This window comes from Astatotilapia calliptera, chromosome 17 (genome assembly GCF_900246225.1).
Source record: "Astatotilapia calliptera chromosome 17, fAstCal1.2, whole genome shotgun sequence".
NCBI lineage: Eukaryota > Metazoa > Chordata > Actinopteri > Cichliformes > Cichlidae > Astatotilapia > Astatotilapia calliptera.
The window spans coordinates 28,912,550-28,928,677 of record NC_039318.1 but is presented as its reverse complement, the minus strand read 5'-3'; the positions used below and the strand labels follow the sequence as shown (position 1 = coordinate 28,928,677).

Sequence of the window (16,128 nt, the reverse complement as noted above, 5' to 3'; positions counted from 1 at the left end):
TTAGAGTAATTTCTTTTATATATATTACAAAAAAAGATTTCTCAGGTTGTCAGTAGACAGAACTGAAGGATTGAATCCAATTACCAATAAAGTCATAATTTTGATAACTGTCATCCATTTACCTTTATATGGCCAAAATAAATTACTCAAGTTTTTGTTTTAAGCAGATAAACAACAAAACCCAAATTTATAATTTTATTTAGACAGTACAAATCAGGGCCATAGATGTGGCAATGTCAACCCGTGGAGAGTACAAACAAAATCAGGACAGCTAAATAATTAACTTTCAGAAACTTAATAAGATTAACTTATATGTGTGCTTTGAGAGGCAATTAAAAATGGGTGTAGAAAAGGCTACACAGACACTCAGAGCCAAAAATGCATTTAAGTGCTCAGCAAAAAGTGCAAAATATAAAACATACAGGCAAATATATACAAAAATATCATATGCAGTTAGTTTCATAGTGCTAATTGACACTGAGATTACATTTTTATTACTGTGACATTTTATTTTTAGTGACTGAGCTATAATAGCGAGCATTGCTATAAAAGTTACATTTTAAATGAAGAAAAAAAGCCTTAAAATATACCATATATATCATAAACCATATAAAAAAAACCTATAAATATTTCTTAATCGCAAAAACATTTGTATATTTTTTCAAAAATGTAAATCCTTGGTGCCAAATACATTGCAAATGCATGTATGCATTGTTTTAATGTGAAAAGTTAGATATTTCCTTTTTAGAGTGTGACGATCTTCAGCTCATTTATCATTTCAGCATTTACAGCCCATTAGCCAGACATACATAATTAGTTACGGTATGTACAGAGAGACAAAAGACAAAAAAAGGCAGACAGATATGTAAAAATAATAGTCACAGAAACATACATTTATAGGATGGAAATAAAAAGTGAAAACATAGTTCCCATAGACGCTGACAACTCCATTCTATTTTACTTTATTGCATATTAATTTTACACAATTGTGCCTGCTTGTCCATTATTATCGTGACTCATTAGCAACACAACAGTGTCTCCCTGTATCCCCCTACTGCAGCCCCCTTCACACTGGCTATTCTGCATTTATAAAAGTCTGCAGATAATGCATTAGATGTGTTTACTGGATGTATCCAACGCATATATAATATGCATGTGTGTGGATAAATACACAGCTCATTGGGATATGGGAATTGAACAATGCATGTTTTTCTCTTTTCACTTTTTCATGTTGTACCGTGTGAATCGTTACTTCTTATTCATTAACACCCATCACAGCTAGCCGTCACCCTTCAGTCCCTTTTCGTTCAGAGATACAATGTGGAGCATAAGAAAATAACAAATGAAAAAAGTATCCATGGCAACAACAGTACAGCAAGTTCTCTTTTTTGCAGCTTTTAGTTCAAATGTAATTCTCTGAAGTTAAACAGCAACTGCTCATAACATCCAAGGTCTTTAAAGAGAGATTGTGTCTGTCGCCTTTGTGAGCAAAATGTGCAGAATCTGTTCAGTAGTTTAAAAAAAAATCCACTCAAGGATTTCAGTTTTTGTCGTCTTCTCCTTTATATGATGAAGCATAAAAGAGCGAAGTTATCCGTCATCAGGAAACAACAGCAGCAAAAAGGAGACACATGAAGGAAACAGAGGTTGACGGAGATATAAAAGAGGCTCCTCCACAGTCATCGGCGTTCTCCTGCAGAGACAAAGCAGAAAATGATTTCACCTGGCGAGTCTTCAATTTGCTACCAAGCATTGACGAAAATGTGATGTATTCAAACAGAAAATCATTTTAGGGCCACAGAAGCAGTTGAGTAAGACGAGAGAAGAATGCTGGTTTTATGCATGCATGTTTAAACACATGTACAACCCAATTTTCAAAAACACAAAGATGCTCTGAAAAGGTAAATTAAAACTAGTACAAAGACAAAATATTGAATATTGAATGAAATAAAGTAATGTGCAAAAGTCTTGAGTCAGGAAACTGGGAAGGCCTTTGCTTATGACCACTTAAAAAATTACAACAGTCTTCCTCCTTGGAAAAAAAATATAAAGAAATGAGTGATGGCTCAAATTATGTTTTATTTATTCAATTTTTTTTAACATAATATATGCTCATTTAGAATTTGAAGCCAGTAACGTGTTTCAAAAAGATCAAGCCAGACAACAAAAATACTAGAAAAGTTTTATAAGATCTCACAACTAATGAGGTCAATTAGTAACATGAATAGGTGTAAAAAGAGCATCCTAGAGACTTTTTCATCAGTAAAGACAGGGAGGATTGAACAGTCTGGGTGATTAACTTAAGAGCAATGTTTCATAATGTAAACTTGCAGAGAACTTGTGTTTTTTTCATATACAGTAACATATCTTTAAATAGATTCTGAAAAACTAGACAAAGCAGAAAACCAACACTGAATGCTCTTCAGGCTCTGCATCGAAAACACAGATTGTGTAGTCAAAATTGCTGCATGGAAGTGGGAACACTTCTGAAAACCTTCATCAGAGAACACACTTTGTAGCTGCATTTACAAAAAAAAAACCTGTAGTTTGCCCACAGTGAGAATCTGTCACCAAATAGAAGCATTTGGTGCACTGTAACAGAAAAAGATAACAAAAGAGGCTCCAAGCTGCAGAGCAGCTGAAACCCTACATCAACCAAAAATGGGAATTAATTTCTCTTTCAAAAGTGCAGCAGATCTCCTCAGTTCAAAACATTTACAGTGGTTGTCCCTACTTTGTTTTGTTTGTCTAGTTTTTTTTGCAGGCATCAACTTAAGAAGGAAAAACCGCTCAGCTTTGAGCTCAGTTTTTATAGTACTTATTATTGTAATATTTACGCTTTAACAGGGTTGTATGAATATACGTGTTTTTTGATGTGTCATGGTGTGGTAAAATGCTGACCTGTGCGTGATAAGAGTGGCAAGACTCGGGGCGTCTGCGAACCTTTTGAGACTTCATCCTGTCACACTTAACTGACGAGTTATGTACAGCGGGGTCAAGGAGCAGCAACAGAAGCATAGTATGGTTTTCCTGCACGCTCATTCAAATATTACCACTAAAGACATGCAGTATAAACATTTTAAAGATATGACATGGCAGGCTCACACCCGGAATCTAACTTAACAGTGCGGCTGGTTGAGTCAGTTAAAGAAACACAACAATTTAGGCCAGCATGCTTAATTAATACACATGTTAGAATAAAGAGTCTGTACTGTAGGTACTGTAGGTCTACAAAGTGTGCCCAGATTGACTCAGTGTATAGGCAGGGTGATGCTGCAGTTAGGTTAAAACAAGCAAACTTTATGTGAACATGATTCACGTGATCCATGAATATAAACATCACAGGATATATCTGACTTCCTCTGGCTCCAGGGTGATGGGTGGGTACTGTTTGGAGCAGTCACAGTCTGCTTGCACCACCAGCATCAACAGGTTGCTCTCTGGTATCTGCTGCACTACAAACATCCTGACATAAACAAAAAGGAAAAGTGTGAAATAGACAAAAACACAGAAAGACAACCTTCTATGTAACATAATGACACAAGCCAGGCAGTGCAGGATGGATAAAATAACATAATTATGATCATTATTCACACGTGATTATAATGTCATTATATTAACAGCATTACTCAAAAACTATCATGGAGAGTGTGGACCACGTGTAGCTGTGCTGTGTTATACCACCATTAGCCTCATGAGGGTGATCACACCCAGCCTATGGTGACAACCCAGTGATGCTTTCCTCTTTTTACTCTACCCCCCCACCCCCCGACCCACCTCCTAGTGCTTTTCCATCTTTGTTTCTGTCACTCACCCCTCCCCAGTCCCTGTACTTTTTTCATTCACCTCTCCTAATACTTTCACTGCTTTCCAACGAGTCACTCTCCCTTCTCCGCTTCTCAGTCTTTCCATAACCCCACACACCATGATCTAAATCAGTTCCTTTCTACTTATTTCCCTCTTTCTGCCACTCTCGTATTAATACAAACTGCTCTCAGTATGCAAAGCAGAGCAAAGCCGTAGAAAATGGATTCTGGAGGAACAATTTAATATGACTGGTGTAGGGCTTAGAGAGGACTACACTGCTATTTCTGTGTGCATAAGTGTGTGTGCGCTTACTTCTGGCATCGTCCGCACTTAATAATGCTGTTGGTCTCTTTGACTGACGGCTCATAAACAAAGCTGGGGTACTCGGTGTCACACGGCTGCAGGATGTCCCCTTTTTTCTTATGAACTGAGGCTAATAGAGAGATAGACAGGGGTCATGTTTCGAGATGAGAATTATAACAGAGCTTGTGTGTTAAAGTGTATGCATGACATTTTGCTGGTGACTGACAGGCTGAGAGTCTGTGACAGGAAATCGAAGGTCTAACGTCTCAATTCTTCACGCATCAGCCTTTTATTGCTGCTTCTTGCGTAAGCCAAATAAACCTTAGCTTGCTGCGTATGATAGGACTAAAACCAGAGAGAGCCATAATGGCTTGTCAAAATGTCTTATCTTGTTCTGAGCCATGTTTTTGTTTGACTTCTTTAGAATTGCATTAACTTCAGTACAAATTTATGCCTGACTCTTGTTTTGAGGGACTTACCAGATGTGTCTGCTCCCACTGAAACCCACTTATGTAACAGACACAGTAAATACTTTTCTTGGTCTGAAGTATAATATAAAATAATACAGCACACCTAAAAGAATGCTTGGCTGTATCAAAGGATGATGATAATAAGGACCATTTGATTGACAGGTTTAGTGATGATGAATGATATTTTTTTAAGAATTGGTTTATAAACCCAGCATTACAGTCATTCAGAGCTGCTCTGAGGGTTGTGTTAATTTACAAAATAGAGATGACACACACGAGATACAAAGAAAGAGTGCTTAGCCTTAATTAGCCACATTTATTCCGAATGTGAGCTCACCGTCAGCAAAATGCTCCGTGTGCCAGAAGCCACAGATATTGAACTCCAGGAGAAATCTTACAAAAGAGAGAGAAAAGAGGAGAGTGGAAGTCAGTTAGGTGGCTATCATTATAGACTAAAGCAGACTGGAAGCATATTGCATGCAGCCTTCCAAAACTGGGCCAGGACCCAAACTTGTGTCATGGGAATAATAAAATGGGTCCTCAAGTTATTCATTGGTAGCTTTGGTGGTTGTTTTTTCCCCTCCTAACTGGATAAACAGCCTGCTCTTTTATTGAGGCTGTTAGATTTATCAAGTGACTTTATCCCTACCAAGTAAACATAGAAAAAATACTGAGGCTGACTTTCTTAACAGAAAATTGCTAAAATGTTACTTCAATTAGATTTAATAACTACAGTTGTGTATTGCTTTTTTATAATGTTGTGTGTAAAAACATTAGATAAAAACAATCTGATTTTTTTCCATCTGTTGATGCGGTTAACACTATCTCTGATTTTTGGACAGCAATCCAGGCAGCTGAGAGCTTATGTTAATCATTTTTAATTTGGAATTTAATTGTTTCTCTATTATATATATTTATTTATTGTGCATCCATCTGTGTTTTAAATACTGTCCGCAAACTACTGCACAGAATTTAGTTATTTGACAATAAAGAATCTTTGAATAGATTTTCAGGTAAGTTTTTTTTTTTTTTAAATTTATGGTTTAACTTTGCTAGCAACATTTTAAATTTGGCAAAACTGGTGATGTTAATAAGTAACATAAGTGCACAAAATAGTGTACCTTTGTAGAGTAAATACTACATAGTATAGGATATCGGACAATGTAGCAAAAACTGCATAGCCAATCCAGGTTGCCCCTAGCAACACTTACAGTAGGAAGTTGGAGAGGAACCACTTGAGGGCTGAAGCCAAACCGTAGAACGGCTGAAGAGATAGATGGACAAATTCTATTTAACGGAGAACTGATTTTGGGAATATTTCTGTATAGGGAGAGACTTCACTGTACATACACTGAGAAGTGGACGTGCGCTGCTGACAGAGTGCGAGTTCATCTTACACATGGCCTGGTAGTCGAACAAGGATACCCTAAGGAAACATGAGCACACAAACAAGCACACAGTGTTGCTCCTCTGGCAGTATCGACCCACATTGATTCCCTGACCCCCCTCCAGACTACCACACATGTTTGGCTGAGCTTAACCTTTACAGAATCCCTGAAAGCTATTGTAACTTACAATGATCCCAACGCTAGAATTACTTTTCAGACAACTAATTTTTTTTGTTGTTTTTTTTGTGCGCAGTCGTCAAACACAAGAACACATAAATACAGAAAATCACAGAGTGTAAATATGCTCACATTGCTACTAAAGATCATCCATGCTCAAAACTAGTTATGTAATATCCTGTGTCAAATGAAGCATGACGAAATCTTTTAGCTGTTTAAAAATAGCACATCACTCAGGAGATTTCAAACATAAAAGATGGGCAAAAACTAAGCATGAAGAAAAAAAACATCCCAAGCCCTCAAACTCAAAGGGGAGCAAAAAGGAAAGGCACGGACAGCTTAATCACAAACACCGAGCCAGACGGGCGCATGCAGAGAGCATAGGAGAGAGACTGTACCATTACACTGCTTGCATACTAATGCAGTGTTTAGGTATCTAAGAACCAAAAAACAAAAGGAAAACATTTGCAAACTGCCACCCTGATTAACATAATTACACAACTACAATTAAAACCTGATAGCAAAACAGCATGGGGCTGACACAATTGCAATTACGAGCCAGATATTCGTTCGGAGACACAGGACCCATGAAGTGGCACTTCACACAAAGTCAGAAAACCGCAGGTTCTCTCAGGATGGCCGTTCAACCAGTCAATCAGGCGAGGAATGACAACCAGGCATTACCTTTTGAACATGCCCATCCTGATCAATGTGGTCATCACTGAGCCATCAATCTCGCCAAAGAACCTTCCCGCCTAACAAGAAAGAGAGAAGAAAGAAGTCTAAAAAAATCAGTGTGGCAGAACATAAAAAACTCAAGTCCCAATAATCTGATAGAGGAAATATAAGTTCACTTCTGCGATCTCCTGTCCACTTTCACCTCTGTGCGAACTGCGTGGTCGAGCATTTAGTCACAATAAACTCCCAGTTACGAAAACCTTAGGCTGCTGTGTACAATGCAAAATGCAAAGACTGGCAATCTCTAATTGACTGAAAAAGACTAGCTGCTAAACTATTATCCTATTGAAAGCTATGCAGTGAACCTGAATTTGATCATAGCATTTTTCTAACATAACTATGTTTTCAATGGACATAAAATCTGGACTTCAGACAGGCCATTATACCCATAATAAGTGCTTAAGTCTAGATATATCATTTAGTGTTAATGGTGCTTTCACAGATGTGCAAGTTAACCATGTCTTGTGTAACAATAGTCCTAATATCAACATAGAGGCTAGCTTTTAAATTGTGTGCTGATAACAACTGAGATCGTCCCTCTTTTACTTAGTCCAAAAGATATATTGATCATGATTTCCAAGAGTTGTTAGACTACAGAGGCCTGGGAATTTGAGAGTCCTGCGCAGCATCTTAGCTGTTCCTACGCTTTTGGACAGAGATCTTGGATGTTGTTCCTGAGATTTGCTGGAGCCACTTGCCTATCTTGGGAATCCCTGCACCTAGTGCATTTGTGGATGCAGTGGTGGACTACATTCACTTCTTCTATAGAATAATTGGTTTTAAATGCTCGTTAGATGAAAAAAGGCATCAAAGATCACAATGTTGTGTTTTTATGTGTTTTGAAATTGTGCATAATTGTCTGCGGAGAAATGTTCCTTGCACCTCTGAATTGGTGTACTACATTACAGTACAGCACTACCTCTGACTCAGTTCACTGATTACAGTTATTATTGATAGTCACTGTGGGAAAAGGTTGATATTTGAAAATGTAAATATGTAAAAGTAAAAAAGAGGGTACACTGCCCCAGGATGTCACTGCTATTTGGTTAAAAAAAAAATTAAATATTTTTCTCTGTTGGGCTGGTTAATAGTGGTTAACAGGATGAGAAGACAGTTAAAAAACACATTAACCGTTTTCACCTTTTTTTTCTTTTAAGGTAATAAATATTGAAGAGTGGAAGGGCCCTCAAACAATCAAGTCAAAGACTAAGGAGCACTCCAGCCATATTCTGTGAGTGCATGTGTGAGAACTCACATCATTGCGCTGTTCAGAAATGAGGACAAAGCCATTATTGTCAATCACATAGCACTCGATATCCTGGTAAGAGACAGAGGAACCAATTACTTATGTAAGGAAACATCTGTGTCGAACATCACGAACACAGATAACACAGACACCTAAATAATTTATACCACGTATTCATGAAGTGTTCACCTTTGTAGTTTTGTATAGTAGCAAAAGATAATAAATCTTATATATTTATAATAATAATAATAATAATAATAATGATAATACACTTTATGGCAGTGTCATTCAAAAGCAAGATATACTCACTAAGCTGTCACAGCGAAGAGGACAAATCCCCTCCACATTTGAGCACTGACAGTAAAGAAATCACGACAGGAAAATGTGTGATTATTTCACCATAATCCAACGTTAGAGAGATTTTTTTTCTTTAATCAAATCGACATCTGAGCTTAGATTAGGGCATGTTTGTGTGAGTGACACATGCTCTGTCTGTGTTTGGCTGTGGGGGTGTTAGGCTTGAGAGTGCGACAGTGTCGACAAGTGCATGTGTATGTGAAAAAAAATGTGTCTGTGTTGGTGTGAAATTGTTAATTTCTGTGAGATATGGGCTGTCTACCTGTGATGGGATCTGAGTGGCTTGTTAGCAAGTTTGTGCATGTGTAATGTTAGCATGTCTCCGACTGTGTGGATGTGAATGTGTAATCTGTTTTAACTGAGGTGCGAAGCTGATTTCACAGAGCTTAGCAGGTGCTGAGGACGTTAAATTTGGTTCAGTAGGAAAAAAAAGTGTGCGAGAAATTATTCATACTTACATCTGTGTCATTTGGCTGGGAAGACACAACGATGGCAACAAAGAGAGTGGAAAGAAATGACAAGCATTACATTATATAGCAAGTGGGCTGATTGACTACTTCTGCTGCTGTGAGCTTGCTAACAAAAAAAAGACTACAGATTATTTTCTTGAACACACATTTCAAATTCCTTTTTAATGAGTTTTCGAGCAGGCTCGTAAAACTTCAGCAATTTTGGAAAATAGTGTACAATTAGATGCTTTCTCATAAAAAAAACCCCATCAGTTTGTGCTATAAGAAAACATTAAAAGGGATCTGTATCACTGCAATCAGACTATTTGTCATAATACAAAAGTTTTTAACCATAAGCAAAGTCTGAAACTTTCCTTCTGTTCTTTCGTCTGTGGACTGATGATGAACACCAACAGTTTTCCTGATGATCTTATGTTGTCTGCAGTATATGTGGCTCGGCGTCTATGGACAATGTGTCTTTGGATTCATGGTCAGGCTAAACAGAGCATGTCGAAATGTGAATGAGACCATCTATCATCCTTTTCAATCCCATTACAGCAAAGTGTCGGTCTTTTTCTCTGCTTCCCATCGTCGCCTCCTGAAATAAACTACAATTTGGTGGACTGACAGAAGTGACAATGCTTCTCCCCCACACACTACGGGTAAATGGCACAGCTTGATGAGGAGCAGCACTTACGAGAAAAGGAACTGTCTCTTTCTGCTAACTGAAGCAGATCATGAAAATATACAACCTTGCTAATGAGTCCCAGGAATCACGCTAATCAATGTAGATATGAAGCAAAACTGATCAAAACCACCATACAAATGTGGTGACAGTAGAAGAAAAAGACAGTCAAATCAATAAGAGTTATCTTCTTTGCAGCTTTAATTTGCTTGGCAAATTAAGTGGAAAACCGCCCATTAGTTTAACATGATTTGTGAGCATGACAGATATGCGCTTTCAGAAGGCATCCAAGGTGGAAAAGCTTAATCTGTAGGGAAGCATTAAATATGTTTATTACATTACATTCATCTGTGAGTGAAATTTCTAACATGCTCTTGAGACTCTTATTTTTTCAGCATCTACAACTCTGCTAAAACAAAACAAAACAAACAATCAATAATTGTTAATAATGCGTTGATCTTCTCTTTTTATTTTTCTAATTATTTACAGTTCACGTATCATATCTCATCTTCACAGTTGTCAGTCAATCAATGTCAGGAACTCAATTCATTTAGGCATTTATATATGGTGAAAAAGAGCTGCTGAAGTTTAAAATGAGCATCAGAATAGTGAAGAAAAGCAATTTAAATGACTTTGCATGTGGCATGGTGGATGGTGCCAAACAGGCTGGTCTGAGTAGTTCAGAAAATTCTGATGTACTCTGATTTCCCCAACCAACTCTAGGGCTGTCATGGTCCTGGGTCATTTGACCCAGTGTTTCCAGTTTTCCTGTGTTTTTTGTCATTTTCTATTATGATCGATGTATACGTTCTCTTTACTAGTCTTAAGTTTATTTCCAGAGTGCCTGGTTATCCTGTTTTGAGTTTCTTATGGTCCCTGTTTAGTTCCTTGATTATTTAGTAATTTCCCCTTGTGTCGTTGCCCTCTGTGTGTCTGTTTGTATGAGTTCTTGTGCCTTCTTTCCCCTCCTTGTTTTATTCCATCATGTTTCCCCAGCCAGTCATGTCTCTCTCTCCCTCGTGTTCCCTCGCTCCCTCTCGTCTGCCTCTCCTCCACTCCTGCATCATGTTCCTCTGTTTCCTGTCTTATTGTGCAGGTCTCGTGTTTCCATGTTCATTCCGTTCAGTCTTGCCTTCCCTGTCTTGCTATGGTTATTCGTGTCAGCTGTGTTCCCCGTGTGTTCTCATTTCTCGTTATCCTTCTGTGTATTTATGTTAGTGTCTCCCTCGGTTCTGTGTCGTGTGCTCCCTCATAGCTGCGTGTACCTCTCCGTGTTTCCCCAAGTGTATTTTTATTAGAATTTTCCCAGTTTAGTTTTGTATTGGTTTTCATCCAGCAATAAAGCTGTGTTCTTTTGAGTCTACGTTTTCATCTCCGTGAGAATGCCGACTAAAATCTCTTAGGAATGTTTCCAGCACTTTGTTGAATGTGTGCCTTGATAAATCAACACATCCATTTCTAAATGGAAAAGGGCACCTAACCTGAGAGTTCCCTGAGAGCATCTATGTTTATCACTAGTGCTTCCTGTTTCCTGTCCTACGCCAAATAAGAAAGAAAAAAAAAGTGGATTTCCATAAATTTTCTGTAGCTGACTCCAAATCAGAGGTAATTAGTAGAACTGCCCACAGTCGCCACAGCAAAAGCAGCATCATTAGTCTCTGGTCTAGTCTGGGTATCTTATCTAATAATGCTCAAAACGTGTGTGTGTGTGTGTGTGTGTGTGTGTGTGTGTGTGTGTGTGTGTGTGTGTGTGTGTGTGTGTGTGTGTGTGTGTTTTACTAAGATTATGAAAAGTGGTGTATTTCTGGAATGAGACAGCAAGCCAAGACAAGATAATTTCTTTCTTCTGCAGGCTGCAGAAAAGGTCATCCATGCTTTTATCGCTATCAGACTAGACTGCTGCAGTTCACTTTACTCAGATCTCAGCATTCAAAACATCAGAAGACTGCAGTTGATTTAAAATGCTGCTACCAGACTTTTGAGGTACTAAGAGAAGTGACCACATTACCCCAACTGCCCTTCACTGGCTACCAGTGAGTTTTAGAATTGCTTTTGAGATTTTACTACTTGTTTTTAAAGCCTTAAATGCTGTAGCTCCTGTCCATGTCTCTTATGTGATAACTCCTGTGCACACCTGCTGCTTGAGATATTCTGGCAGGACTACAGTAATGGTTCCTAATTTGTGGTGCGTCACCAAGAGTGACCGGGACTTTACTTCCCGCCCCCTCAGCTGTGGAACCTGAAGATCTGAGGAATGCTAACTTTGTATCCTCTTTCAGATCTCCTTTTAAAAACGTCCTTTTTTAATGTCCATATCTTAAACGATGATGTTTTTTCAGATTCACTTAAAATATATTCTCGTTTTTTTTCTCAGTAAAATGTTGTACTGTTTTATTACATTAATTTCATTTTTTATAATCGGGGTCCACATAAGTGGTCCACAGGTGCTTATTCGCTGTCAAAATAAAAGACGTGCACCAGATAAGAAGTTGCAACGCGCGTTTGCGTACATATAAAAGGCATAGTTTTTGTCTGCTAGAGTAGGATTTTCACGGCATATTCTGCACCAGAATATAAGTAATTGCTTAAAGGAGCTTGCTTCTTCGACATCTTTAAGAGTTCTAAACAAATGTCTGTCCTCAAGAAAATCTTATGTACCCAAACGCGCGTTGCAACTTCTTATCTGGTGCACGTCTTTTATTTTGACAGCGAATGCGCACCTGCGGACCACTTATTTGCACCCCTGCATATAATTTCACGGTTATTGAGTAGTGTGATCACAAACACAGAAATAGAATGTAAGTACATAGTTAAAAACAGAGGAAGAGAAACACAGGAGTGTTCTCTATGAGATAAATAGGATGCCAAGGTGTGAATAGCACAAAATCTATCATCTTTTGATTCCCATTACTGTCGCCTCAGAACCCCTCACTAATCATGAATTGCTGTCAGACAAAATATAGCAGCAGTCGGCTGTGAGAGACACATGGAGCCTTATATTATAGGGTTTGCATTGTATTTTTTAATATCATGTATTTTTATGAAAGTCTGTTTTTCAGATTTAATCATTGTAGATATTATAATCTGTCAGCGGAGCAAAGCAATGAGACATATATTACTAGTCATATTTAATCCTTCATTTTTACACTTTCTGTTTCCTGTATTTGCATTTTTCACTGTATCTAACACACACATGACTTTTAAATTCCATGGATGTTATGAGCACAGTAGAGTTTTGTAAAAGGAGCTTCCTATTATGATCCTGACAGACTTCAAAAGGATCTTAGCTCTTGCTTTATTTTTTCCCTAACTATGAAACTCATTTACTAATACATCAGGTTTTAAGATAGACAAGCTCCCACTGTAAGCCACAAAAGGGTGACCCTCACTCATGTGGCTTCTATTGACATGATAATTGTGCACAGTTTCTTGCCTTAATCATTTCTCAAAAACACAAAGCTAAAGCAAATTTTAATCAGTAATTAAGGCAATCCAATTATTAGTTGCCTTTACTTCATATACTGTATGTCTCTCGGAGTAAGCTAATGGTGAAGAAGTGTACAAATGAGAGGGAAAGCAATATAGTTTCTCTTAACACTGACTGTCTGTGCCCCAACACAGAGGATAAATATGACAACCCATTGGTAGCAGTATTTTTAGATAGATAAATAGGTTATAGCTGCCATGTGACTGATTATCTTTCCTGCTGAGACTAAGTCTTTCATTTAGGATTTACAGCAGGTACAGTATCTCCACCCCTCAGGGAGAGTACTTAAAATAGACTATAGAGAAGATTTCATGCACGTTTGCATGGATGGACATGCATAAACATACACAGAAAAAACAAGCCTATAGTGTAAGTACACACACACACAGACGCACAGACACAAACTCTCTAAAATAAAGATCTAGTACATGGCAGCAAGACAAGATGATTATGTAAACTACTTATGGGGGAAAAGAGAGGTTAGAGGAAAGGAGACAGCATGGGAGATAAGAAAGGAATGGATGTAAGAAAAGGGGCACTGCTGATAAGAAATGAAGTGTGGAAAAGTAAGGAGGAAAAAAGAAAAAATACAGATTTAGGAATGACAGTATCAAGTATTCACACAGTAAACAGGAATGACTTTGTGTAAATGCATCATAAATCTAGTGGATAACAACTCTGCTGCACATAATGCTAATGAGTTCATAGCTGATGGATATGGACATAACAACGCACTTGCACACAGATGGCCATGCATATGGTGTCTGCCCAGCACACACACATTACCATTAATAAGCACATATACAGATATAGAATAATATTTTCTTCAATCTTTTCTTCAAAATCCCACCATCACGACACCACAGACACAGAAACACGTGCACACATACACACTCAAAAACCTGGGTCCTGCTGTATTCGGCGATGGAAGCTATCCATCACTTAATGGCTAGCCAGATGCCTTAATGCTTTTTTAACTGCTGTCATTTACAGCCGTGGGACACGACGAGGCCAAGGGCCAAGATATCAAACACCTGCTGCAGGAAGTGTTAGGCCAAATTTTAAAAAAAAAGTTTTCCCTAAATAAAATATTTTTCTGAAGGTGTGGAAGAACTCAAAAGGATACTAACCATGCAGCAGAACTACAGGGTGGGCTGTACAAAAGAAAAAGGTGGCACCTAAGGCAGGAGAGATGGTAGGACACACCCACACAGGCAACTTCAGGAGGAGGCCCTGCTAGGCCATAACATTCATATCAGTAATGCTCAACATAATGTGACGAGGAAGCAAGCAATTGACTAACCAAAATAACACAGTACAAGCTTAAGTTCTATACACTTGGTTGTCCCTGGAAACAGCATGGCAGCAGCATACTGCTGAAGAAGAATCAGAGTGAACATAAGATGTAAGAGTGAACTTTTCTTCTAGAAATTGCTGGGGAAAGTGTTTGTTTTGGAAGTTGGGGGCACATAGTCTCTAGAAAAATCAGCTCAGGTGGGGCTCGGGATCTATCCAGAGAAGGGCTGTTTTATTATAAACAAGTCTGTCAGATAAACCTATGTGGAACATCTGAACTGTAAGATGCAGAAAACAAGCAGAAACTACAAAGAAAGGTTATCTCTGATGTTAGCAGAGCTCTGTTTGTTTGCTAACAATCGTAGGTGCTAAGCGTTTGTGGACAGGACTCAGTGAAAATCTATAGGACACAGTTCTGGCAAAGCGCTGACAGTTTGAAACAATCGACCTATATCAATCAGCTGTTCTGATAATGTCTCCCTCTGGCAAATGAAATAAATAAATGCTCCAGGTGGCAACAACCACAGGTATGTGAGGTACAAAATAAGATGCATTTTCAGTATTGGATAATAGTGTAGTTTGCAGGTGACTGTTAAATGTTGGTTGTGTTGGTGTCTATGTCAGCCCCATGACTCCCAGACTGGCACCCAACTGGAGCTTTGCCCAGTGTCATTCGGGCTCCAGCCCCTCAGCGACCTTAAGTTGGATAAGCGGTTAAGAAAGTGGATGAATGAATTCAAGTCTTTGTAACAGCCTGAAAAAGATGACCTTTCACTTTTCAAACAAATTTGGACATAAAGGGATGCTTTATAAAGGCAATGAATAGCTGACCAGATTTAGCCCAGGAAATAACACACTTGGATGTCCCTGCGTCACTCAATCCAGTGCTGATTCTAAAAATCTCTCTTTAGCACACAAGATATGCAATGAAAACAACTCTAATGATGGCATTTATTCTTCCACTCCTATGTTTTAGGCAGGGTTAGCGCTCCTTTAATATTGGTAACAGTGATACAGAACACATTACATTAAGCTTTGGATGAAACAAAGTTTGAATGCTGTAATTACCAACTAATGGAGCAGAAAATGAACCTATAATCACAGGTTAAACTCCTGGAACAGACAGTGTATTCATTACCAACCACGTTTCATGCAGAATATTGATCAGATTTATATTCACTCACTGCATTTCTCAAACTGGAAAAGCAGCTTAGGATGCAAAGTCCTGATAGGTAAAAAATACTCAGAAATTGCTGCGCTCTTTTCATCTCATTGTAAAACAAAGCTTTCACGACAGCGCTCAGCTAAAATTGAAATTGAAATCTGACAAAATACAAATCTTCTTTTGGATTGCACCAGAAATGGAAAAATGTGCATGCAAAGATATTCACAGTGTTCAACCCAAAGGAAATAAAGTAGGGGATATTGTTTGGAGGAGAGGAATGGAGTTATTATTTACAAGCTGAAGTATGTGCTGTTTTTTCTAAAAGCATCTTCAGTCTTTTACTGGGGGAAAAAAAACAAAGAGAAATAATAAATCTAATAAGGAAAAAAAAAGAACCAATACTACAGTAATTACAGGGCTTAATTTTCAAACACTACACACTTATATAAGAACTCATAGCACAGTTTTTCACTGAATAATAGAGCTGTGAAAGAATAAAGTTAATAACAGTCAGCGATGTAGCTACAAGTCAGTTTTATTTAAGAGTGCGTCCAAAACTG

At 38.1% G+C, this 16,128-nt stretch overlaps 1 protein-coding gene across 2 annotated transcripts in view; it reads right to left on the bottom strand.

Moving 5' to 3' along the window:
- Positions 1-181: 181 nt before the first annotated feature.
- Positions 182-16,128, bottom strand: part of cacna2d4a (calcium channel, voltage-dependent, alpha 2/delta subunit 4a) — a 100,745-nt gene continuing 84,798 nt past the window's right edge. For both annotated transcript variants that reach the window (XM_026148388.1, XM_026148389.1), the window contains 11 exons: positions 8,945-8,959; positions 8,439-8,483; positions 8,139-8,201; positions 6,830-6,900; positions 5,931-6,006; positions 5,792-5,844; positions 4,918-4,973; positions 4,120-4,240; positions 3,351-3,466; positions 2,902-2,984; positions 182-1,693 (listed from right to left, as the gene is read on the bottom strand). In XM_026148388.1, coding sequence (XP_026004173.1) covers positions 1,601-1,693; positions 2,902-2,984; positions 3,351-3,466; positions 4,120-4,240; positions 4,918-4,973; positions 5,792-5,844; positions 5,931-6,006; positions 6,830-6,900; positions 8,139-8,201; positions 8,439-8,483; positions 8,945-8,959 — 792 coding nt within the window. In that variant the 3' untranslated portion in view covers positions 182-1,600. The remainder of the gene's footprint in view (positions 1,694-2,901; positions 2,985-3,350; positions 3,467-4,119; positions 4,241-4,917; positions 4,974-5,791; positions 5,845-5,930; positions 6,007-6,829; positions 6,901-8,138; positions 8,202-8,438; positions 8,484-8,944; positions 8,960-16,128) is intronic.